The sequence below is a fragment of the Antennarius striatus genome, chromosome 9 (assembly GCF_040054535.1).
Source record: "Antennarius striatus isolate MH-2024 chromosome 9, ASM4005453v1, whole genome shotgun sequence".
Taxonomy (NCBI): Eukaryota; Metazoa; Chordata; class Actinopteri; order Lophiiformes; family Antennariidae; genus Antennarius; species Antennarius striatus.
In genome coordinates, this window is record NC_090784.1 from 16,433,232 (window position 1) to 16,457,152 (window position 23,921).

The following is a 23,921-nucleotide window of genomic DNA, read 5'->3' on the forward strand; positions in this document are numbered from 1 at the left end:
GCGGACAGAGGTGATAGAGATGTCCACCCTCCCTTCAGAGATGGTTTCTCTACTTTGTCAATGGTGGATTCTTTCACGCCTCTCTGAAGAAATCAAGGGGTTTGTTTTCAACTCCTTTGGATAATTGATAATTACTCTCTTATTTAATGACATGTGTATGATTTGTAAAGTCCACTCCAGGGTACTGAAGAGGAGAGTCCCGCTGATAGTTCAACCTCAGATCCTGGAGAAACTATATGGTTTTTGCCCTGGTTGTGGAACACTGGAACAGTTCTCTTTCGAGATGGTTTAGAGGTAGGGTTAGGAGCTCAGACATCTGAAAAATAGAGCTGCTGCTCCTCTGTATGGAGCGGAGGCAGCTGAAGGGCTTCGGGCATCTAATCAGGATGACCCCTGGATGATTCCTATAGGGAGGTGTTCCAAGCATGTCCAGCTGAGAGAAGACCAGAATCAGACCCAGAACTCATGGGCGATTATATTTCTTGGTTGGCTTAGGAGTGCCAGAAGTTGGTGGAAGTGGCTGGAGAGAGGAGTGTTTGGGCTTCACTGCTCAAACTGCTGCCCCTGTGGCCAAGATCTGGTTAATTACTTGAAAACATGAATAAATACCAAAGTATGATTTGGTATTGATGTAGCAAATCTTGGAGACCCTTTATTTCCCACCTTTTTATCATGTTTCTGCATGCTTTTCATAGGTGGGAAATTTTGATTATGGATTTCCCAAGTTTACAATTGAAGGTTATGTGCATCTATTGTGTGTGTGTGTGTGTGTGTGTGTGCGTGTGTGTGTGTGTATACTGTATTTATTATTTTTGTTTTGTTATTTAAAGGGTTTAGGGCGAACTCACTCGTTGTGTGGTCTTAACTTCCTGTGAAGCGCACACAGCTGCAGGATATGCCACTGAGTGACGTGTAAATATGTGTGTGTGTGTGTGTGTGTGTGTGTGTGTGTGTGTGTGTGTGTGTGTGTGTGTGTGTGTGTGTGTGTGTGTGTGTGTGTCTGTGTGTCTGTGTGTCTGTGTGTGTCTGTGTGTGTGTCTGTGTGTATTGAGAAAAAGAGAATTGTTTCCTGTCAGTCTCTCCCACTCTTAATCCCTTTCGTTATTCAGACTTTCTGTTTAGGTTATTTTTTTTTTTAAACTGTTGTAAGGTTAATAAATTATTATTTATTTTTTACTCCCTAACAAAGAACAGAACGACTCAAGTTGCTCTCTTACAGAAACATTTACATGACATACAACAGGCATAAATTAAAAATTTCTTATTCATAACATGAAATGAGAGGTTTTTTCTCCTAACAGAGACATACTTTTATAGACATAATATGTCCCTACTTTTAAATATGCATATTACATGAACAAAGTCTTACTTTTCAGCCATGTTCATGGTTTGTTTAAGAAGACGCAGTGCAAATTAGTAAATAACATGGAAATAGGTGGGTTCACACCAACACCACGATCAGTGATACACAGGTTTCAAAGAAAAAAAGTTCCAGTGTTTAGTGTAATTTCCTGTCCATTTGTCACAGGGGATGATCTCATGTTCCTGCTAAATGAGTAACGTGGTTCCATTGTTGTCTTGCAGACTACATCATCCGACAAATATGTTGAGCATCTGTGACAAGATCTCACAAACAATAACTAACCAGCCAGAACAATTGTTTGAGTATCTTGGATTTTGTGTTGTTGTTTTTTTTTGACACATGGAAGGAAGTTGGATCATATGGACTCCTGTTCATCAAAATTAAAGCTTTCATCGATTGCTTGCATGAACAAATGTGAGATCAACTATAAATCAACTATATGAGTTTGTTTTGCAACAGCCTGGCACCCTACAACAATTTTATTTTGTCAGCTAATTTGCATAACATATGAGAGACTGCTTCACTGACAGACATCATTAATGTGGTAAAAAAAATTTTTTTTTCTAAACCAGTGTCACATTTGAAATGATTTAGGCCTGAATAAATGTCTTTAATGTGGACATACAAACCACATATATATATTATATATATATATATATATATATATATATATATATATATATATATATATATATATATATATATATATATATATATATATAATATAGTGTTCAGTTTATTTAATATATAATAATATATAACATTATATATATATAATATATAATAAATATTATATATATATTATATGTGTGTGTCTGTGCATGCAATATATATATTGTATATATTGCATACATATATACAGTATATGTTGAGCAATTGGTGGAGTGTAAGTCTGATCCAGCTTTCCCAATCCCTGTCGCGTCACTTCCTCGTCCCATGCCCATCCCTTTGGAGAGAAGAAAATTCACACAGACAAACGACGGAGAGAAAAAGTGCGAGGGAAAAACGGAGAGGGAAGCGAGCGCAAAAGCTCCAGATGTAAGAGTTGGATTCGGAGGAGGGAGCCCATCTAACAGCACAATCCGGTGTTTAAAGTAAGTTTGTGGGACTTGTTGAATGTTTCCGTGACGCTCAGTCACACCGGGCGGCACTTCTGCGTTCATTCCAGCGCTACTCTCAGTTATGTCTCATTTAGAAGAGACCCAGCGTGCGTTTTGACACTTATCTATTTAAATGGTACAGTGTTCAGTTTATTTAACTATGACTGGAAAATATAGAAGGCATGGGTAGGCCTATAAGCCCCCTCCCATCCCAGTCTCCCCCCTTTCTCTCTCTCTCTCTCTCTCTCTCTCTCTCTCTCTCTCTCTCTCTCTCTCTCTCTCTCACACACACACACACACACACACACACACACACACACACACACACACACAAACAGAGATATCAGTGAGTGTGTATGATATAATTTAACAAATGAAACATGGACACAACTAACTAGTAACTACTAACTACTAACCTCACTGTGAGTCTGGTGTTTCTGCTGCCGTGAACCAGATGGTGTCACAGATTCATATCTCTCATTTGGGAACGTTACTGTTTCTGTTTTCGTCCACATGCTCACACGCCTGAGGGTAGTGAAAAGTATGTGCTTGCTTTGCACGAGTGAGATTTACGCACAAGTCTCAGCATGAGCGCTCATTGGTTTCCTGATGCCGTTGCACAACAAGGTGTTGTGTTGACGCTGACCCGTCTTATCAGCAGCCTGGACTCTGGGCTCCACTTGCTGTGTCTGCACCATTTGTCTTTTCATCGTGTTTTTCATTCACTCGATGCAGTCTCATGTAAATTAACTTTATATTCTTCCTCCCTTCCCTTCAATCTATCTACAGTCATGCCACTTCACAAATCCTCAAGGGCCCCTCGGCTGGACCCGACCATGATCTCGGCCCCACTGGGTGACTTTCGCCACACCATGCACATTGGGAGGGGAGGTGATGCTTTTGGGGACACTTCCTTCCTGTCCACGCTTGGACCGAGCCCATCCCAGCCTGACATAGAGGGTTCAGGTACCATCCCAGACCCTGACCTTCAGCCAGCAGTTCACCACAGCAATCTTTACACAGATGGTTCAGGAGGTCTACCGGATGACGAGCTTCAGCATTCTGAGTCGGTGTCTTCATTCACCTTGGATCTGGACCTGGATCTAGGCCCATCTATGCTGGGGGATGTACTTGGGGTGATGGACAGTCTAGGGCTTGATGATGAGGAAGAGGATGTGTTCACACCAAAAAGTGGAGCTTCATCGGTCGGTAAAAAGCAGGGAAAGGGAGCGTCTTCACCATCGAAGTCTGTAAGCATGCATAATGAGCTGAATGAGAAGAACTTGGTTGGGTTGGATGAGAACCCAGTGGGAGATGACAGGATACAGGATGGGAACGGGATCAAGTCAAAAGGGCTGCGACCAAAAGTGAGATTCAGTGACAAACGAGAGGAGATCATTCGCCAGGCATCTGAGGAAGAAGAGGGTCGGGAGTTTGACTTCCAGGGTGAAGAGCAGCTGGCGAGTTCCAATCCGATGAAGGGTGAAAGCGAGAGGGGTGAGAGAGTCGTAGCCGGAGATAATAATGAGTTCACCAATCACAAAGTAGAGCTCCCACCCAGTCCGGCGTCTTCACACAGCTCAGATTATGATGGAGTTGTGTCATTGGACAGGAGGAGGGTCGACAGCTACCAATCAGAGACTGATTCTGAAGAAGAGGAGGAAGTAGGACGGGGCTACACATTTGAGGATGAGTTTGATGATGAAATCGGTCTATAGGGAATAAAGTTTCCCCTTGAAAAATAAATGCTCTTCGCTGTCAAGTAAAGTCAGTATACTGTAATTTACTGAACTCATCATTTCACCATCTTAATGGGAGCTTTAACTATACAGAAACTGGATTTTCCGAGACTCAGTGAAAGACGTACAGTTCAACGATGTTGCCCAACTGGAAAATGCATGTTTTATCTATCAGGGTAACAGATTTGCAGATAGAATTATTTGGATCAGAAAAAATCTGTGTCATTATGGTAAAATGTTTTGTAGCACTTTGTTCACCTGGAGGCTTTTGCCATGAAACGGAAACTCAGCGGAAAGTTTGATTCCTATTATATTAATCATCCTGCATTGCTCTGTCATATTTTACCGTGTAAAATGAATCACGTGTTGTTTAGCTTTATGTTCTAGTGCCATAAGAGCTGTATGCTTATTTTTTGTACCCTGTACCAAACGTCTTATTTCTTATATTGCATGTTTATTTCCATCTCCATGACTCTTGATGCATTCCAGAGACATTTAAAAGACAAAAGTAATCCTGTGTACAAGCAACTACTGTGAATTTCACATTCTAAATTGTTATTAAGTGTAAATTTATCTGGTTGGAACCAGAATCAGGTCATTTTTAATGTTACGGGCTGCGAGGCTGGACTGCTTAGACAATCATGGGATTTAAAAGTCAATTGCAAATCAAGTCCAGTGATATTTTTGTCAGTTTGTTTTTTTTGCCTGTATAATGCTCCTTTCAGAAATTTTATTTCACAATGCTGTAAACAGGAGAGATGCCTCATCTGTTGAGAGTGCTGGTTTTATCTTGTGGTTTGATGAGGTTTACTGTGGAAACAATAAAACAATTATTGGGATTTAAAAATATCCCGTTTCGGTTATGATTTATTTTCCGAAGAAAATAACTTCAGGTCAAAAGCTCAAAGAAAAAGTACTCAAGTGTGACTATGAATATCCTTAGATCTGAACTTTTATATTTGCGTCAAGTACAAAATGGATGGATCAAATAAATCCCATACTTCTTCAGAAATACGGTAAAACAGCAGACACTCACTATTTAAAACATTTTATTTTAAGCATGCACAAGACAATGCTTAAAATACTTTACACATCTGTAAACCATACACACAAAATGATCAACTGTAAAAATATGATTTCTATGTGGCACCAATGTTGACCAATAAACAAGAGTTTTTTACCTAAACAGCTGGGTTATGTACATAAATTAACATAATGGGGCGAATCGCTCACTGAACATCAGATGTGTTCTACTGAGATAGATGCATAACTCATGTGTTCCTCAAACACACACACTACACAGATATCGTCCGGAAGATATTGAATCCTGAAAGAGCGGTGGAGATCATCACCCCGGGAATCTGTGGGTGCCAGTGGACCTCCTTGATCTCTGACTGCCCCTGATGTAGGAACAGCAGCTGAGAGGGCAGGTCCTTCACGCCTTCCACCCTGGCACCCACGTCACTCGACTCCACGGACAGATCCCACTGGCTGACCACATCGTCTGCTCCCGAGGCGGCGAACACACTGGAGTCGGTGGGGCACCACTCCACAGACGTGATGGGAGCGCTGTGCTGCTTGAAGTTGGCCACAGGCTGTCCAGTCTGCAGGTGGAGCAAGAGAACTCAGTTCTGACACAGTGGTATGTCCTGTGATGTCAGTGTTTCTTTTCTCCTGGTGTTTATCCAGTATTTATTCATTATGTAATGCCTGAGCAGTGGATATGTGCAATTTTCTCCGGGATTAATAAAGTATATATCTATTTATCTAATGGACCTGAACTGGCCTTCCTGATTTTGTTTTTTTTTCACACAAGTTGCAATGTGAACACGAGTTCAAGGTGTGTTTTACTGGTGAATCAATAATAATAAATTGCCGAATTAAGTGGGAAACTCACAGTGCAGTTCAACAAACACAAGATGGTACACATTTCATTTATTTATTTTGTGGAGATAGCAAACTTATCTGATGGTGTAAACAACAAGTGCGTACATCATTTGTCTTTATCCATGTGTGATGACACACTGTCAAACAATAGGATCTTCACTCCCTCTCATACATTAAAAAGCCTCAACTCATAACTGTATTTAAGTCAACTTTAATATTTATTTATAAAAGTTAATAATATTAGATAAAGACATCAGTCTTCTCTTTTCCTTATTTTACCTTAAACTGTCGCAGGTCCCACACTTTCAGAACGCCATCATCCCCGCCAGAGATAAGGAATGGTTCGCTCCTGTTCCAGCTGATCACATTGACATCAGATGAGTGAGCTTCATTGGCTGCAAGCATTGAATTGGGTGGGGAACGGATATCCCAAATACGAATAGACTGGTCCACTGAACACGATGCAAAAACCTGGGGCAGACCAGAGAAAATAAAAGTGAGTTTTTATCATGTAATGCAGCAGAGGCAGAACAAGAACCATGGGACTCCTACATGATGGTTTTGTTCCGTTTTTTTTTTTTGCAAAAACGTGAATCCACATTCGCATTCCTTTAACTAATCTCTTGACTTGTGAGCTGCAGGACTACTTACAGACGTTAACCTGTCATTATCATGGGGGATAGTCTCCTTAACTGCTGATTTTTAAAGTCAACATTCCATTCATTCCCTCAACACTTCATTTTCTTCCATTCCAATGCCTGTGCTTCATCAGTCAGCTGTTGAACTCTGAACTTATCAACTCCACTGGAGAAATTCTTCCTCTGCATTTGAATCACTAAAACATTTAGGACCAGACAGGCGATTTCTGGTCAGGGAGATATTTATCTGACATGTCAAACCCTAATGTGTTTAATACTTTACATGCATGGGGGGGGAAACCCACACAAGCATATAAATCCAATCCCCATGACATGTCTCTCTTTCTATAAACCCACCGTGGCTTCAGTGGGTGACCACTGCAGATCCTCAACAGACTTGCTGTGGGAGCTGAAAGGTCGTTGGTCAATTTGCCATGAAGTCCCGCCCTCTTGTGGCTCCCACACATGAATGTTCTTTTTGCAGTCTCCACTGACAAGACGGCCTGTTAATGAAGAGGAAACAAGATGCTTTAACTGACACACAATAAAATACTGAACAAAATAAGACTGTTGTATTTGTTTGCTAATGTAAAAAGGTTTGATCATTATTTTAACCATAACTTGTGTACTGATAATGTGACCTGTGGCAGTTCCTGGATTAACAATTTATATGCTAACCCTAATAACTGTGAAACTTCTGTCCAAAGCATATCCTGGGGACCACACATACAAGCTCCACCATCTACACAAACCACAATGGGTAATTGCTCCTTTTAATAATTTGGATTTTATTTCCCTTCTTTTCCTCATTCATTTAGATCAGATGTCTTTTCTATTTTTTTTAGCGGTTTAATTTTCAGCAGAATAAGACAGATTTTATTTAAATTGGGGAGACAGGTGAACCAAGCGGAGCATTTGTAGATTCTTTGAACAAAAGTTCCCCCATGAGGTAAAACAAGCATGGAGGACAATGTGAGTTTTTTATCGCTTGTGTCAAAAGCCTGCAGCTTGAGAATTTGCACAAATCAGAATCAGAGGTGGTTGTGAAGTGGGGAAGAAGATCATGCTTCACTTCGGCGTTCTTCTCGTGTAAGACATTAAAAGGAAGAGTCAGGGACACATTTAAACATTTTATAGACAACATTCTGAACTCCTGAAATCTTAAATTTAAATAAAAAAAATTTTTTACAGCTCCAAACTGAACTCCATGATGGAGTCTCACGTACCGGGTACTGTAGGTGACCAATCGACGGCAAACCCCTCAGTCATGTGTCCGGAGAAACTGAAGAGAGCTGTTGCTTCCTTCTTCTTTTTGATGAAAGCTGCCATTGCTGCAGAATTGTGTACAGCCTCCAGCTGATCTCTGAGGTCAAATATTTCTACCTGTCCCTTCTCTGACCACACAGCAGCCAACGCCTGCTCCCCACGCCGGGTCACCTGCACATTGAGAGGCACGATCAGCCGTTACAACCTTCATCAGACAGGGGAGGACTTGAATTCATATGAAAAGTGATGCACAACATACTCTGACTCTGTTAATCCCAGCATAGTGAGGCAACATGGCCAGTTCCATCTTAGGCTTCTTATCGTCATCCTCATCCTCATCATCGCTTTCTTCATCACTGCTTTCTTCCCCTTCTTTTTCTTTCTGTGTTCCATGAAGGTTGTGCATGCGCATGACAAGAAGCCTGCAACAGTCAAACGACTCCATAAATATATTTTCTTCAGTGTTATATTACAAGTGCAGGGATTCAGAATCCCTTTGGAACATGTTTTCCGTTGACCTTCACCTGAACCGAGTCCCCCCCCGCCCCATTGTTTCATCCATTGTTTGGATGATGTCAAAACAGAAGTGAAAGTTATTCAAGGACTTACTGTAAATGCTAACGTCGAGGGTCTCAGTGAGGGAGGGGGTAATACCAGCAGACTACAGTATTTCCTGTCCGAGTCTCCAGTTCATCACAGAAAAACAAACAACATTCTCTCTCTCTCACTCACATCTATGGGGAGATTAGTGTTGCCAATTCATCCACATTGCATGTTTTTAGTTTACTCAACTTCTGTTCTCAAGTACCATTCTGAGTTACTTTACAAACAGCTCTATAATTACTTTCTACTTGGCCACAAATTAAAGGGCAAATACTGAATTTTTCGTTACACTACATCTGAATGAAGACTTTGGTGCCTTGCAGATTCTGCTTAGCCCAATTCAGACCATTGGACACATAAACTAACATTAAACTGCAGATATTGTAATAGATCTGCAAGGGATATGAACAGACTACAAGGAGTCACATCAGCCTCACCAGGTTCAGCAGTTAAATTATGAATAATCCATTACAAATTATACACTATTCTGAGAAATCATCATTAAACTGAGTATCTGATGCTTACATTTTCATCCAAGTTTAATTGTACTTGTACATGTATATCTACATAAATCTCAGTACTTCTTCCACTTTTGAGTGAGGTTTTGTCACCATTTTCAACACACAAGGTTTGAGTTTGGAAGCTATTTTTAGAGAAATAGCCACAACACATTTATCCCCCAAGCTTATGAGATAAACTCTTTCCAGTGAAAATATGAAGGGGATAAAAATCATATCTGCCATAATGTAACGGCGGGGTGAACACGATCGAGCACGCTGGAAATAGTTTTGTAGTTCAGGAACGGTCAGAGATGAATCCTCCTCTCACTGATAAAGCCTGAGGGGTACTTAGACATCCTCCTCAGACTTAGCTGCACATCTTGGTGAAGCAACAACAATCCAGTGAACATCTGTGCTTTGATGAAGGTCTGATTCAACAGAGGTGACCTGTGCACACAGGGTGTCAACCCCATTCTCTCCCTGGAGGGGGGTACCTGTTGCTCAGAGCCGTTTCTGCCTGTGTGCCCGCACAGAGCAGCATGGACACGGGGAAGTGCTCCCTGCCTTCTCCCTCTCCATCCCGCAGGACGTCGAAGCTCAAACACGGAGCACCTAAAGGGGGTCGGCAAAGGAACACAACTCAACTCAATCCTGCTTTGTGGTTCTGCATCGTGGCTAACTTCAGCTCACAGCTACTTTAATAACTTGCCTGTTTGACACTCGTGGTACATGCGGTACGCGGACCGATCCATGTCTAGCTCCTCTCCCGGCTGGAGCGGCTCAATCCCGGGGATGTACACTTTTTTACCCTCCTCTCCATCCGCTCCTTCTTCCTCCTCCATCTCCACTCCTTCATCATTGTCGTCCATCCCCTCCATCACGTCTTCTTCCTCGCCCAACGTGTCCTCCTCGCGCGCAGACATCTTGGAAGTTTGCTTACTTCCTGTTTCCAGAGTGACCACGTGGTTTAAACCCCTCCTCCCTCTGCTGTCTCTCTCTCACTCTCTCTCTCCTCTCTTCCCGGTCTCCCACCCTTTACGGGAATACAGCTGCCTCCGATTGGTCTTGGCTTTCTACTGCCAGGAAAAAAGCAGATTTGCAAATATTTGCGTCGAAAATCACCCAAACTAGCGGTAGTTTTGTTATAAAGGACGTCAAGCGAAGCGTAGTTTGTGAGCGCATTCCTTTCTGGGAGAATAACTTTTGCTTTGTTAATCACATGGATCATTTCCATGTTTTTAGATCCACGTATTGAACCGTGACAGGATCCCCCATGTACTCAAAGTGAATCATCACGATCATGTGTGCAGTGGTTCGTTTAATCATCTGTAGCAAGCAAAACATTAGATAATAATTAAAATCGATAGTTTGGGACGCTGTTGAGAGAAGCCCTCGACTATTGGCAGAAAAAATTGGCAGAATAAAAAAAACCATGCAGCCTAGATATTGATTGAAATATTGGTCGATGACAGGTTGTGTGAAAAGAAAAGTACAGTACAGTAGCTCCAAATGTAGATTAATGAGATATTAAAAAAATCAAATATACTCCCTTGAACTCTAGAGGTTAGAATGAAAAGGAAGTATTTCAATAAGGTAGGTACAAGTTAGTCAGAATTGTACTAAAGAGATTCATTGATTAAATTGAACATTTATTTTCCTTCTCTGCTCACAAACAGCTCATTAAATACAGGATATTTCCTCCTAACCATAATCATTTCAATAATTTAATCAATGAAAAACGCGTAAATGTAATATGTAAGCACAGTAACACAGGATGGGTCACTGCGTGGGGTCAGTAGCCTCCATCTCTAAGGGGAATCTGTGGACTTGGCAGCTGAACAGGTGAGAAGTCCAGCATTAGTCACGAATAGATAAACTATTGAGAAATTTTTGCAGTGTCAACAAAAAAGTAATTCCACAAACCAACAGTCCAAAAAAAAAAAATTAAGACATGAGAATTTGTAGCATTGTTGGTTTCCAAATTAGTCAGAATCTTTGTTCTCCATTTATGATTATCTTACTCGTTTCTCCTTTGTCCGCATCCATTATTTAGATTTATTCCATCCTTGCATGAAATAAAGTGGGTAAAAAAAAAAAATACAGTAAGGTCACTGATCCCGAGTCTGTTCCCACAGCGGTTCTCTTGTTTAAGGATTACGAAATATAGAGGCTCCAATGAGGACAACAATGCACATTACATGCGTGGGTGTGTACAAGCAGGGGCAAGTGTGAACACCGAGTGGTGCACTTTGGTGTTTGCTGTAATTCTTTGACGGAAGTCAGGACATTTCACCCGTCTGTTTTTCATCCAACGTAAATTCCTCCCTCTTCTGCAACTTCTCTTGAAGTTTATGTAAAAGTTTCATCGCGGTTGTGAAAGACTTCTAAACTCTTTTAAAAGAACTGGCAGTGATGGTCAGGCTCAAATAAATGTGGACTCGGTCGTGAACTCCGTGTTCTGCTGCAGGAATGCAGCGACCATAAACAAATCTGACATTAATGTAAAATTGAAAATCCACATAAATCCATCCCAAAAAACAATAGTGTGTAGAAAAATTCTGAAAGTATTGTAATAAATGCATTTAATACATATTATAATGCAGCATAGTTCTGTTACTTTAGTTCTTCAGTTCTGTTGACACATTAATTTTTTTCCTTCTATTTTGAGTGACTTAAAATATTTATTAATTTAACTTGTAAAAATATAATTAATCTGTAGAGCAGGGAATAAGTGTCGTAAAATTTAGAGAATTTTAATGAAAAAGTAGAAGAAAATCGAAATTCTCCAATAAGTTATGAACAAATAACTCAAAATTTTGCTCCAGTTGAACTGTTTTTGATAAACAACATGTTCAAAAAAGTGTCCAGCATTTTGGATATTACATTGTAGTTTGTTAAACCAAAAGCTGACAACATGTATATCTAAATGTCTTTAATTAACAATTATGTACACAAGTAAACACCCATAGATGGTAATATCTTAACATTTACATAACATTAATTGTAAACAGTGAACTCAACATCAACAGGCGATGGCTTATGTGTACTGGTTGGCCCAGCATTTATGTCTTGTTAGCATAGAGAGTATAGCTAGTTGGAGCTTGTGGCTTGCTCAGCAGAGGATAGCTAGACGTTTATATGTGTAATATCAGTTGTTATAGAGTCACTGTTGGATCAGTGAACTTTGCTATGTGAACTAACTTTGGACATTAAATGCAACCGGTGCATGTCACTTCATATTAATAAAGCTTACTGCATTACAACAAAAGGACGCAAATATAAGAAAACAAACATTCAGTGCCAGGAAATGTCTTGCATTTTTGTGTGCATGATCAAAAACACATTTTTCACTACCTATGGAAACAACCACCAGTGGAATCTGAATAGGAAGAGACTCCAGACAAAAGCATAGTACGATAAGCATGGAGTGATGCATGGAGGACCGCTGTTGGGCACCAGCTCTATCATGTCTATCATCTTGTCATGCTGTCCTTCCTCTTCTTCCTCGCTGCTGATAACTCGGGTTGTCAAGAGCCTGGCTCTCGATGGACCGTACTCCTTCCTTTCAACAGAGGGGGGTAAAGTTGGCAGGGTGCATGTTTCTATGGAAGGGGAACACCCCACGTCAACCCATCGGGTGAAAAGTTCTGATGTTAGGCTGAGGAGTTCTTCGGGGGAGGAAGACAATCTGGAGAACTGGGTGAGCTCCGTCTCTTCCTGGAACCTCTATGAGGAAAAAAAGAGAAATGAATAAATAAAAAACACGGAGAAAGACTGCCAAATTCAAATTATCTTATATGCAAAAGTATAAAATTGGCATAAATGCAGTAAGCAGTTAAATATATTGTTCTGGCCTTTTTGCATTTAAGGCATGTATTGTAAATGTAAACACTTTTTAGCAGAGTGAAGTCCAAAATAATAAGGTATAATTAGATATATTCAAAAAGAAAATCTTACCTCTGTATTTCTGTTCTTTCGTATAATTTTACCCAGTGCCTGCTTTATATCAAAGATTAAGGAGTGATTCAGGTGCTCATCCCAGAGGTTTCTGAGAAGAACATGCCAGGAATCCAGAAGGACTACTGCAGCAGGGAACACACAACACTGTAGGGAAAAGTGTGGGAAAACACAACAACTCAAAAGTTTGGTTTGAGCGTGCAAAAACATGTACAAAAAAATAACCGCAAGAATATAAGTCATTTCTCAATTGCAAGTACCGTAAGACTCAAGGATACTTGACACGGCAAGAATGTATGTGGAATGGTTAAAGTAGCTGAAAATAAAGGCTAAACTTTCTGAAGATAGCATTTATTGCACATCGGACCTCATTTACAGTTTATCAGGTAGGAACTTACCGGGTCAGTGTCACAGAGCATGCTCCTTGTGTAATGGTGCACCACATAGTAATTCTTAGGAAATACAGTCCTCTGGAAAACGAAAGAAAAAAATGAGAATAAACCCACAGATGATGATAATAACGGAAACTTCAACTATAAGGATTATAAAACTATTACTACTATTCCAACAATTTCATTTGTATCACGTGATAATTTAAGTAACCAAAGAAGTGAACCTGTTCACTGTTTGATACTCTTTGTAGATTCACTCACGTCATTGATTAACACTATTTATCATCTGATAACTCATCAGAGCCGACCATTGTCATTCATTTGAGTCAGACTGTCACATTTGACCACCAAGTTAACCAACTGATTAACAAGTGATTCTATTCCTTGAAAGATTGTATATGCATTTGTTAAAACTACCATATTATTTAGTCATGCTTTCTGTGTAACTGATACAGAAAGCATGTTTTTGACTTCAGAAACCCAAAAATGAAACTATAAAATCAAGCATGAGGTAACTTACAAATCCAGTAGGATTGGAGTCGATAGTAGTTTTAATGTTTTTCACACCTTCATAGTCAAAGCCACATCCACCGCATTGAACAGTCCAGAGTGATAGGAACAGAAAAACTGTTGGAAGCATGAGAAAGACGACGGTAAGGAGACAGAACACATTCAGTAATTACTGGAAAGCCTCTGAGGTCTGTGGCTTGTCCAAACAGCGTACCTACTAAAGGACGTGACATCATTCCTCGTCTCAATTAGGATTTTTAGTAGAAAACAAGATGACATGGTGTTATTACAACATTTGAACTAAGCTTTAGACACAGGAAATGTTGTTGTAACACTACAAAGTGACACAACAATTGAAATGAGGCCTGGATATGAAAGAACCAATTTTAAGTTGAGAGTTTTTCCCTCCAACAGACATAATATAAAGTTTGAAAACTTTCTTAAATGTCCTTAAACCTTGTGTCTCACCTGGCAGTGACATCCTTTTTATCTTTCTAAGAACGGACACTTCTCCATTGCTCTTGTTGACAGTAATCTCTCTGCGGATGGGGTTTGTGTCAGTCAGGTCTGTGAAAAAGCAGTTCCCTCTCTGTGGTTTCCTGGGGTCTTTGACACACTGTCTTCTTCTCCTTCACTGCTTGATTGTTAGTTCCCTTGTGGATATCCTTTATGCATTCCTTCCTTTTGCGTTTCTTTGGTACTTTCCCAAAAATGTCTCATTTATCCTCTCACGCCATCCTGTTCTCTCACTTTGGATTTTCCCACTTAAGCCTGAGTGGCTGCAGCCTTTTCCTATGAAAGCTTTTTTTTTTTCTTTTTAACTCTATCTCTTTCCCTTTCCCTTTTCACTACTGACCTAGAATGTTCCTGAACCACATAATTTGAACCACTCCTCTTTCCCTTGCAACTGGTTAATGGATAAAAGCAGGGCAGACAGTGGCCTCCTCTTCTCTGTCTCTCTCTCTCTCTCCGGCCACCCAGTGTATCCTCACCCGACTCAAAGTGAGAGTGCTGTGCTGAATTGCTTGTCTGCTCCCTTTAAGTCTCAGTCCCTCCCACCGCCACACGTTTTACCTCACTATTGACTGACCCGGCTCCCTCCCCCCGTTCTCGACATTCTCTGACACCCACCCTCTTGCCCCCATCCTCCTCCCTCCAACACCAGGCCCAAGGAGGCTTAGTCATGCAGTTGGAGCGTATGTTTTTCATTTTGACTCTCCCCCACACCTCTGCGCCTGTGGGTCCCTCGGTCTTTATCCCACTAAATTCAGCATGCAATATCTGCCTGTTTAATCATCACATCATCTGCTTTTTTTAAAAAAAATGACAGAATCACATTCCTTCAAAAACTGGATTGCAACACTACGTTGCCTGAACTTGCAAGCCTGTGACATTTGCTTGTGTGACCGCTTTATGTAGTCATTGCTGTTGAGATCCACTTCATAGTGATGAACGAACTGATTCTGATGTCAGATGTTGTGAACAGCTGTCATCATCCTGTTCTTACTGTGTTCAACTCTCCCTTCAAGTTGTATGATGCACCATCTTAGTTTGGCTTAAATGTCAGAAGGAATTAATCACTCACTTCAGGAATGATAGTTGTTTTTTGGAAGAATTGCTTTTAAAACAAGCCAGAGGAAGTAAGATGACTTTCCCATTTCTCTTAAGGGGAGAGGAAACCAGAGAGCAGCAGAGTCCCTGAGGAATCATCAACTCCAAAACCTATTTGTGTTTTAATGATGGCAGTAAATATCCGGCCATTGTGCAATGTTTTTGTTTCACTCATCTCTTGCATACAGGGGAAAGTAAATATGTAACTAATCCGTGGAGCTGCTAAAAATTATGTTTCTGTTTCCATGACTTCAACTTGCAGAATGAAATTTTGACTTGAGTAAATCACAGAAAAGAATAAGAACAAAACATCTTTATTAGAACTTTGGAGCAAGTCTCAGTAAGCCAGATAAGCTGAGCGAAAAGGAAAAAAAAGGCGACTCCCAATTTAAACAAAGCCTTATGCTGCTGAACTTTATTGACTCAAGTCTGCATGTTTCTGCAAAGCATTAAACTGACATAACCGTAGTGTGAAATAAGGTTTTCAGTTGATCTGTGTTCGACCGGCTTATGAAGATACCAAGAACGTGTTTGTCTGCTCTGGATCATTGCCGCGTTATGCAACCGATTTCCACATTTCAGGACACAAGAAAATTGTAAAGTGTTGTCTTACAGCACTTGTTGGGTGCCTGCCACTCCAACAAGTGAGTTGTAGCCATAGGCTTCCAATTCATTCCATCTTCATTCTCCTTGTTTGCCACAAGATGGAGACAATTAAGGAATTAAAAATGTCACAGGGTCATTCAGAGTAATTTATTTCACTTAAAAGCATCAACAAATAGCACACAGACACAGTCTGCTTGTAAGAAGTTGAGTCATATATTCGTATGTGGAGCCTTTGTATAATAATTCCCTTTGAAAATCAAAAGCCTCATACATCATACAGACTCACTGAATGCAGTAATTTGAGAATAATCGGGGTAAGGAGCATATCTCTCAAAACTTATCAAGAGCATTTCCTTCAATGTCTCTGAAAGACCAAAACAGTTCACAAATACCACGATGATAAGGTTTTTACTTTCAGTTTCTATTCCTTTGTATTCCCCTTCCCCTTTTAGGCCCTTTTTTTCATCCATTTACTGCCTCTCGCTTTGTCACTGGCTAGGGCTCCTCTCTCCTCCCCGCACCGCTGTCATGAGATGACTTTTGTAGGTTTTGCTGAGTCCAGTCATCCAGAACTTAAGTAGCCTAACATTGTCCTCCTCACCAAGCCCTGTAGCTCCAAGAAGGGCCAGAACCTTCTGGGTGTCCTCTCTGCCTCGCCCGTCCACTTTGGAGAACTTGAACAGCACTTTGACTTTACTGAAACAAAGGGAATCACTATTACTAAAATGGTGAACCATATTGTACATAACATAGATAGCAAGAGTTTTTACAAAAGCATGAAGCAACCCCTTTCAACCAGTATTATGATATCAAAGATTTGATCGAACATGCAGTCTTCAGCGGCACAGAAATACATCACGGATTCATTCAAGGCCGTCACTGCCCTGGTGGAGGGATGCCCATACTTCCCCTCACCCCAAACATCTCCTCCAGCTCCTCCCAGGGGATCCCAAGGCTTTCTCAGGCCAGCCGAGAGACATAGTCCCTCCAGCGTGTCCTAGGTCTTCCCCGATGTCTCCTCCCGGTAGGACATGCCCGGACACCTCCCCAGGGAGGCGTCCAGGAGGCATCCGGAACAAATGCCCAAACCACTTCAGATAGCCCTGCTCGAGGCAGAGGACCAGCAGCTCTACTCTGAGCTCCTCCCTGGTGACTGAGCTCCTCACCCTAAGGGTGCGCCCAGCCACTCTACAGAGGGAACTCATTTCAGACGCTTGTAACCGGGATCTTGTCCTTTCATGACCCAGAGCTCATGGCCAAAGGTGAGAGTAGGAACAAAGACTGATGGTAAATCGAGAGCTTCGTGTTTCGACTCAGCTCCCTCTTCACCACGACAGACCTATACAGTGACTGCATCACTGCAGCCGCTGCACTGATCCGTCTTTCAATCTCACGTTCCGTCTTGAGAACATTTGACACCTTGGCTGGGAGTAAGGAATGTATAGATAACCAAACTCCATTGCACCTGACTCCAATGGTTAACAGGTACCTAGCAGGACCTGGGTCTGCTGACTTTGGATTTGAGGACTAGTTGTGGAGTGCACCATGGAATGTGGAGTTGTAGCTAGATAGAAAAACGTGGAGAAGGGTTGGACTCTTTCCCAGAGATGACCATTGACACAGGAGCAAAGCTGATAAGGGGATACTCATAAAAGTCTGGCTGAGCAACGCCTAGTTGGAGTTCTCCAGAGAATGGGTTTTGAGGTGACTGGGCGGAACAGACTGTGCGGGAGAATATCTCATCTGTTGGTGGAATTCCCCCATATGGACAGGAAAGTGTTTCTGTGGAAAGACCACCTATAATATCCTGTGTTGCTTACTGTCATTATGACCTGAATACTGATAAGATTAAGAAGACGGCTGGATCAATGAAATCAGCCAGTGTAAACTGTTATCAGCATCCACAGGTTGCCCTTCCTGACCTGACAGTTTACAGCAAACAGGTAAACATGCGGAGGAAAACAGAGCCCTTCCTTTCACATCATGTGTACATTAACATCAGGTGACTTTACTCACTTCATCCACTCTTCCTTCAGACACAGCAGACAGTGTGATACAACATCCACAGACAGGTTCTTGTTGGACAGGGCCACCTCAAGCTTGTTCAGTAATGTAGGACCTGCAGTAAAAAAAAAAAGAGATGTTCTGCCAGCACATTATGTGACCTTCATTCTATAGATCCAAGAACATACTGTCTGTTTTTTAAAGGTGGGTATTTACATGTTGCCTGCAAGCTTAAACACCTCCAAAGAGCTGATGAAAGTTAAAAAAAGAATGGCTGCGAACCAAGAAAATCAGTCAGTTTTTTGTGCAGTGCCAGATCGTGGGAGTCCTTTAAGGATGCCATAAAATTGCAGGATAGGACATGTCTGAGCATTTTGGATATTTTCACCTGTTCCTGCTGAAAACAATCAAAAAATACGACCTAAAAAAATGCACTGTCTACTTTCAAGCAGATTTGCATCAAAAAATATCAAAGTATTTTCTGTCATTAATAAAATAAATGCATTTGTTTAATAAGTGCAGTGTTGGCAGAGAGATGCAATTTTTTAAGGATTTAAACAAGAAAGAAATGTATTTTGTTTATTTTCTGGCATTAAAAGTAGCAGCAACTTCAGAATGACACTGTAATTCAGGCATCAGGCTCACCCTTGTCTGTGGGCTGAGTGTTGGCACTGCTGATGGTGAACTGATATATTGAAGAAATGTCGTTTTCACTAATGGGTGCGATCGGACAGCTTCTCTCTGTACTGACATCCACCAGGACTGTAAACTCTACAACGTAAACAAAAGAGGTAGAATTAACACAAACAGAGCTGCATGTTTAAGTCCTCCCTTTGTACTATGAGCTGTTAAATTGTAAATCTACAAACTCTTTTACCTGACGAGCTCACATGGGTTGGAATGGGTACATCTGGGGTGAGTCCCAGAAAGTTGCATTTGTAAGCTTCCTCATACTGAGTACTGTATGGCACAGAGCGCACACAGCCCACTGGGAGCAAAGACTGATGGGAGACAGGGCAGGAGTTCACATTACAGACATGGTTGCCCAAGATTAATGACCTCACAGTCACATTGTTATGATTCACTGGGATGTCTGAATAGAAGAACAGTTAATATTAGCTGTAACACCACTGGTTTTCCAAAAAAATCAAAATGTTTGCTGTGAGGAAGAGAAGAAGCAGGGACACACAATAACACAAATTAAATCAGGTTCAATTATGAAAATCGATATTAAACACAATTATCTAAATTATGAGGAGCCAATAATTACATAATGAAAACACACCCTCTCTTTAGAGAAGGGTAGGGGAAGCATGTGCAGGCAAATATAATTTCTCAATATCATATCAATAATATCTTCAGGCAAGAAATACAAGTCAGAGAAAAAAATCTAAAAAGGTGAACATTATTCAGAGAAACTACCGAAAACCAATCAAATCTAATCAGTTAATATTACATCAAAATGACTTTGGAAGAAAATATTAGCAGCGTTAAATGAGTCATACCTCATAAGTACAACGTGAATCATTACATGTCACACATTTCACTCAAGCGATGACACAGTTCTTCTGTCATGCCACAACTGAAGAGTCAAAAAATAAGATCTGATTTCCATTTACCCACATGCAATGACACAGTGACTGTGACATAAAGGGAAAAAGTAATAGAGTACCTTGAGCACTGCAAAAGCTGATTGGATGAGTCCGGGGTCAGCTCCTCTCCATATAACCTGATTTCCCATGAGCACGTGCCACACAAGCTGACGGAACTCTGCAGCTCCAAGAACCTGCAGACCAAATAAGATGCTTGGAAATGGGAAATTATGTAGAGGTGCAAACTAAATGAAATGTCAAACAGAAATCCACCTGTCTCAGATGCCTTAGTGACAAAAACTTGGGATCAGGTAAATCATCCAAATTTGCATCGTCGTCACACAGGAAATCCTGTCCCAGCTTGTTCTCTGATTGGTGCCTCTGTGTCATAGAAGTGCCTCCTTCTGCTCCCTCCCAGCAGTTCATTTCCTCCTCTTGCTCTTTTGGAAACAGAGAAAAGCATAATGACAAAAAGCATGAAAGTGAGTTTCACTGTAACTGGTAGTATTTCAATCTCACCTCTTCTCTAGGATTGATTTCATTGCTGATGTAATCTAACACTAACAAGCATGTAATAAAATGTATTCCCATGTGTTCTGTACTACGTAAGAGACACCTAAAATAAATCTGTACAAAATTACAAAATTGAATTTTTATTTGTACTGCTAACATGAAACGTGGTAAATCTTGCTTAGCAGTTCATCACCTGGTAACTGATTTTCAAAAGTGCTAGAATCCTAGGGTTTATAATACTAACATAAAAGAATGGGTATTAAATTCCACTCAAACAACCACAATGGAATGGGATACAACTAAATCTTTTATCCGTTCCTACGTTTAACAGTGGTTCTGGAGGTTTTAAAAATGTTAAATATAAGAACTCTGAAGACCTTTTCAAGACTAGTACAGATTAAACTTAAAACCTTTTCCAAATCTATACTGGAGAAAATTACTTCTAGGCACTAAAGACAATTTGAGTCTAATACTGTACGCTATACCTATGCAAGAATATATTTTGGACTTTTTAAGGCTTAAAACAAAGATGAGCAAATTTTAGACTTTTAAGACCTTGTGGAAACCCTGATCTTAATCAAACACATTGTACTTTCTGGAAAGGCAGATTAATTGAGTACAGTACAATTTTAATAATGTCTTTAAAATAAAAATTAAATTTAAGTGATTCTTCGTTTTTCACACTGATTAACCAGTGAATCAGTTTTAACAGGATATTTTTCTGATTATTCAGATAAAATCATAATGACGTGTGGAAAAAACAAAACAACAACTGACACCATCCTGCATCATGAAGACAAATGTTGCCTGGAAGGGTAGACAATTTGAATAAATTAACTTCTGATGTTTTTAACACTTTCATATTTTACTCATGTTCAGGTTAAAAAAATGCTTGATGGGGAAAAAACTGAGGTTTTACAGAAGATCAGTAAAAATCTTTCTCAGTTAAATAATTAAAGTATATCTGCACCTGTTTGTCTCTCTATAAGCACCAGTGTGTCCTCAGTGGGGGCTCCCTCCAGCAACTTTTCTGTCAAGCGACACCCACAGGCCTTCAGTAGCCTGGAGACAATGACACAACATATTTCCAAGTGTCAGTATAAGTACAAGGTACAAAACAATGCTTGTATGTCAAAGTGCAATGACAGTATACTGACTCACCAGCTGAATGATGAGTGCAGGCTGGCCCACAGGTTAGGATGCTGTGTGAGAGAAGTTAGTGATCTTGCTGCGTTGCCACTCCTTTGGTGTGGGAACACTGTGGGTGAGAAGACACTGTTCATCCTCGCTGCCCGCTGGGGACAAACTCCTTGTTCGTTGTCAAACACCTGGTAGGCAGTAATGTACAAAGACAGTTGGTACAACAAACAATACACACCCGTGTGGTAGGTCTTTATATTGCTATTTGATTAAAGTAATTCTATGCATGCACAGGCAGTGCACCCTACCTTGAGGGCTGTGCTTTGCAAACTCTGTATAGTGAGTTTAAGGTGGCGTAACAGAAAAGGCCAGGAGTTGATGAGGTAGATCCTGTCCATCGCCACCATGACGATACTATACCAGCGCTGGAACCCCCTGGCCAGGCTGTCTTTGATAAAGAAGGTGTGTGAGAATACAAAACCGTGTTGCTCGTCTCCAAAGAAAATGGGCCCTTCTCGGCCAGGACATACCTGTTAGAACAGAGAACAAATAGGTGGCGACAAAGGAATAAGAAAATCATTTTATTTAGTGCATGAGATGTGTGACTCACACACACATACATGCAGACGTACGTCACCGTTTACCTCGCAGCTGAGGCTGCGTACGCAGGCCTGGCGCACCACACTGAACAGTTGTGGTTGTCTGGGATGCTGGTGGCTCAGGAAGCGTATTCCTGTTTCATCATCAATGCTTACAAAGCCTGGGTGAGATGCAGGAAGTGATCGACAACCCTAAGATGCAAAAAGAAGAGGAAAAAGTGGTACTTAGAGGTAGATAAAAAGATTATGACCTCTCTGTTCGAAACATAGACTGAGAATTTCCTCAAATACATAACACAGTGTCATCAAAAATTCAGTAAAATGAAAATTCTCCACAAATAAGGGACAAAAATGAAAAGCAACTTTGCAGACCCATCACTTTTAATTCATCCATTTAATCCATGATCCTATGAAGAATACCAATACATAGGCTCAGTTACACATCATTTAACACAGTTGACACAGATGCTACTGCATCTACAAATGCAACTTAGTAAGCTACTGTTCAAGAAAAATGGTTTCTATTTTTAGTTGTATTTTTTTTGGTTTGTCTGCACTGATAAATGGACTGTACTTCTACTATTATAGTATTTTTATTTTTCTCTCATTACCTCTAAGTTTTACAAGTCTCCAATGGACAGGGGTTTAAAAAAAATTACGGACATCTGTGGCTCATGCAAAGTTAAATGTTTGAAAAAAATAAAACAACAACATCCAGAAACGCGGCCAAATTCCCTGGACCTGGAGTCCATCTAAAATAGAGTGATGCAAAAAGGAACAGTGTAAATGATTAAAAATCAGGAATGTTGATTGCAATTCTTGGATGAAAGGTGAAACATCTAAATGCTTGTCCTTCAAGTTGATTTTGAGGTAAGTTGACTGAAACACAAAGCCAATTTCCACAGACAATAAATTGGATCATGCCTTAGAAAATTTGATTTCTTGTCCTTGTATTGTAGTGAATTACTCGTAGGCTAAAGAGGAGTTATAAGTCGTATCATTTAGTTTTCTTTTGGCATTCTGCATAATATTCCAACTGTTCTAGATCTGGGGTTGTATAACATGGAGAACAAGTAGAAAATGACACTTCTGTTGTCAGACATTCTATCTCTGCACTCACGTCACACATTTCTCCTCTCTGTGAGGCTGAGCTGTTGGCCCTCATGGTCAGCCCTTCTCCCTCCCGGTCGGCATCGCGGTCCCGGTCTCCAGGTGTCGAGGCACCCCCCTGCGCTGACGGGGACGGAGGTGGAGGATGCAACGCCTCCGTGCAAAACAACGTCCGGGGGCCGTGGAGCTCACAGAAGTGACAAAGAGCAACAAGAGCATTCATCTGGATAGAAGGGAAGTTTATCAAACGTTTGTTGTAATTACTATAGTTGTTGCAGTAATTCATGACATGACATAACTAGTGAACACACATAGTGATTCATTAAACCTGAAAGTACGGCGTGGCCTTACCTTCAGTTGAGAGCTACTGCACTCCCAGCATATGTCCTGTGGTCACTTCCAAAATGACATTCATAGGATTTAACGTTTAGAAAACGTAAACACAAAAACCCGCAAAAAAAACAAAAACAAAAACGGAGTCCCACAGCTAACCCAATACCCTATGTAAATAAAATAAAAACAAATAAATCTCACAAACCGACCGATTTAGCTTCCCTCCACCTTGTCTCCTCTGTTTGCTATAGAGCTGCAAAATTGCTAAAAACAGATGTCACGTGACGCAGTCACGCGCCCGAGCGTAATCTAATACGCAGGCTCAGTTGCGGAAGTTGCGTGGTTGTAGCTGTATTTTACAGGTTATGTCGAAAAAAAGTGCAAGTAAACGTTAAACGGAAAGAAAATAACAGCTAAAAATAATAGTACAGTCTAATTTCACTAAGTTCTGTCTGATG

General features: G+C 40.7%; 4 protein-coding genes across 5 annotated transcripts; 1 reads left to right on the forward strand and 3 right to left on the reverse strand.

The window, feature by feature from the left end:
- Positions 1-2,304: 2,304 nt before the first annotated feature.
- cdc42ep5 (CDC42 effector protein (Rho GTPase binding) 5) lies at positions 2,305-5,051 on the forward strand. The gene is made up of 2 exons (XM_068324798.1): positions 2,305-2,457; positions 3,253-5,051. Exon 2 carries the CDS (start codon positions 3,255-3,257, stop codon positions 4,179-4,181), a length of 927 nt encoding a protein of 308 aa, XP_068180899.1. The 5' UTR covers positions 2,305-2,457; positions 3,253-3,254; the 3' UTR covers positions 4,182-5,051.
- Positions 5,052-5,169: 118 nt separating this feature from the next.
- grwd1 (glutamate-rich WD repeat containing 1) lies at positions 5,170-10,049 on the reverse strand. The gene is made up of 7 exons (XM_068324790.1): positions 9,806-10,049; positions 9,591-9,708; positions 8,253-8,415; positions 7,954-8,164; positions 7,085-7,230; positions 6,369-6,560; positions 5,170-5,806 (listed from the first exon to the last, which is right to left on the reverse strand). The coding sequence occupies exons 1-7, from the start codon at positions 10,017-10,019 to the stop codon at positions 5,498-5,500; spliced, it is 1,353 nt and encodes a 450-aa protein (XP_068180891.1). The 5' UTR covers positions 10,020-10,049; the 3' UTR covers positions 5,170-5,497.
- A 1,964-nt stretch (positions 10,050-12,013) lies between these two features.
- On the reverse strand, positions 12,014-14,968 carry zgc:174888 (uncharacterized protein LOC558116 homolog). Its single transcript, XM_068324801.1, has 5 exons — positions 14,424-14,968; positions 13,966-14,072; positions 13,452-13,523; positions 13,054-13,200; positions 12,014-12,822 (listed from the first exon to the last, which is right to left on the reverse strand). Exons 1-5 carry the CDS (start codon positions 14,434-14,436, stop codon positions 12,451-12,453), a joined length of 711 nt encoding a protein of 236 aa, XP_068180902.1. The 5' UTR covers positions 14,437-14,968; the 3' UTR covers positions 12,014-12,450.
- A 927-nt stretch (positions 14,969-15,895) lies between these two features.
- On the reverse strand, positions 15,896-23,622 carry flcn (folliculin). 2 transcript variants are annotated; one of them, XM_068324778.1, is made up of 12 exons: positions 23,482-23,622; positions 23,141-23,353; positions 22,054-22,212; positions 21,730-21,951; positions 21,443-21,609; positions 21,252-21,343; positions 20,042-20,208; positions 19,849-19,962; positions 19,054-19,177; positions 18,822-18,947; positions 18,189-18,291; positions 15,896-16,868 (listed from the first exon to the last, which is right to left on the reverse strand). In XM_068324778.1, exons 2-12 carry the CDS (start codon positions 23,351-23,353, stop codon positions 16,661-16,663), a joined length of 1,695 nt encoding a protein of 564 aa, XP_068180879.1. In that variant the 5' UTR covers positions 23,482-23,622; the 3' UTR covers positions 15,896-16,660. The 2 variants fall into 2 exon arrangements, with proteins under 2 accessions (XP_068180879.1, XP_068180880.1); XM_068324779.1 differs by having other exon boundaries at positions 15,897-16,868; positions 22,066-22,212.
- Between the last annotated feature and the right edge of the window lie 299 nt (positions 23,623-23,921).